The 1005-nt window shown below is 42.1% G+C and overlaps 1 protein-coding gene across 1 annotated transcript; it reads right to left on the minus strand.

Annotated features, from left to right (window-relative positions):
* Positions 1 to 16: 16 nt before the first annotated feature.
* LOC117124132 (estradiol 17-beta-dehydrogenase 11-like) lies at positions 17 to 610 on the minus strand (the record flags this gene model as incomplete). The annotated part of the gene is made up of 1 exon (XM_033270272.1): positions 17 to 610. A coding segment is annotated over exon 1 (450 nt), but the record flags the coding sequence as incomplete, so codon positions are not given.
* Between the last annotated feature and the right edge of the window lie 395 nt (positions 611 to 1005).

Consider the following 1005-nt stretch of genomic DNA (forward strand, 5'->3'; position numbering starts at 1 on the left):
AACTTTACTTACTTACCCAAAAGTGGGAAATAGCATTAACTTCGAACGTCCTGACGATCTGCCCATCGGTGAGGTTGCATATTTCTTCGCCCGATATAACGCCTGCATTGTTGAAGAGAATATCCACTGTTCCAGCCTTTTCCTTCACAATATTTGCCGTTTGGTAAACGATATCCTTTTTACGAACATCTACCGTGAATGTGTGTGCTTCAGCCCCCAAATCTCGTACTTGTTTGGCGGTTTCTTCATTACCTTCTTCATTCATATCCCATAGCACCAGCTTCGCCCCTAGCTTGGCAAAACGATGAGCAAACGAGCGGCCTAGACCGTGTCCAGCCCCGGTGATCAAAACAACCTTACCGCGTACATCCTTCTTAGGATACGGTACAAATATATGGTAGAAATCTGTCGCCAGTGCTACACAAATCTTTATGATTAGAACAAGAATTTCAAATAGAAAAAACATGATTTTACCCTTTCTGATTTAGAACTATGAATTACTGTCTAGAGCGAAGCACCGGGTTCGGGGAGGATCTACTACCACTCGCTACTAGCTAGCACCAGACACGCATGCACTGGCTTGCGACACAACTGGATCATACGATTTGATAAAGTATTTGAGTGGGAACGAAAAGTGGGTCAACTATAATTCTAACGCGTTTGACCTTGAGACTTCAAGGTCGAAGTCTATATAACTTGTGTTTGGGTCATACATTTTAAAGAAAGAGTCAGTCGAGTATTTACATTATTGATTCAGTTTGTAAACTATTCTCTGATTACACATATTTTTTTTTTCTGATTGTCGGCCTACTCTACACGTAAGCAATCAGGTGGATACATAAGGTCAACCTGTACTATGCATGTGTTAGTACGTGGCATGGGCGGCGGAACCGGCGGAACCCCCCACTTTTTGGCGAAAAATATATAATGTCTGGAGAAATTTGTATGATCGGAAATGCAAAAAAAGAAGGAGGGAAGAAGGAGAAGGATGGGAAAGAGAATGTT

The sequence above is a fragment of the Anneissia japonica genome, unplaced genomic scaffold, assembly GCF_011630105.1.
Source record: "Anneissia japonica isolate Jap-2015-1 unplaced genomic scaffold, ASM1163010v1 scaffold286757_len1005_cov204_single, whole genome shotgun sequence".
Lineage (NCBI taxonomy): Eukaryota > Metazoa > Echinodermata > Crinoidea > Comatulida > Comatulidae > Anneissia > Anneissia japonica.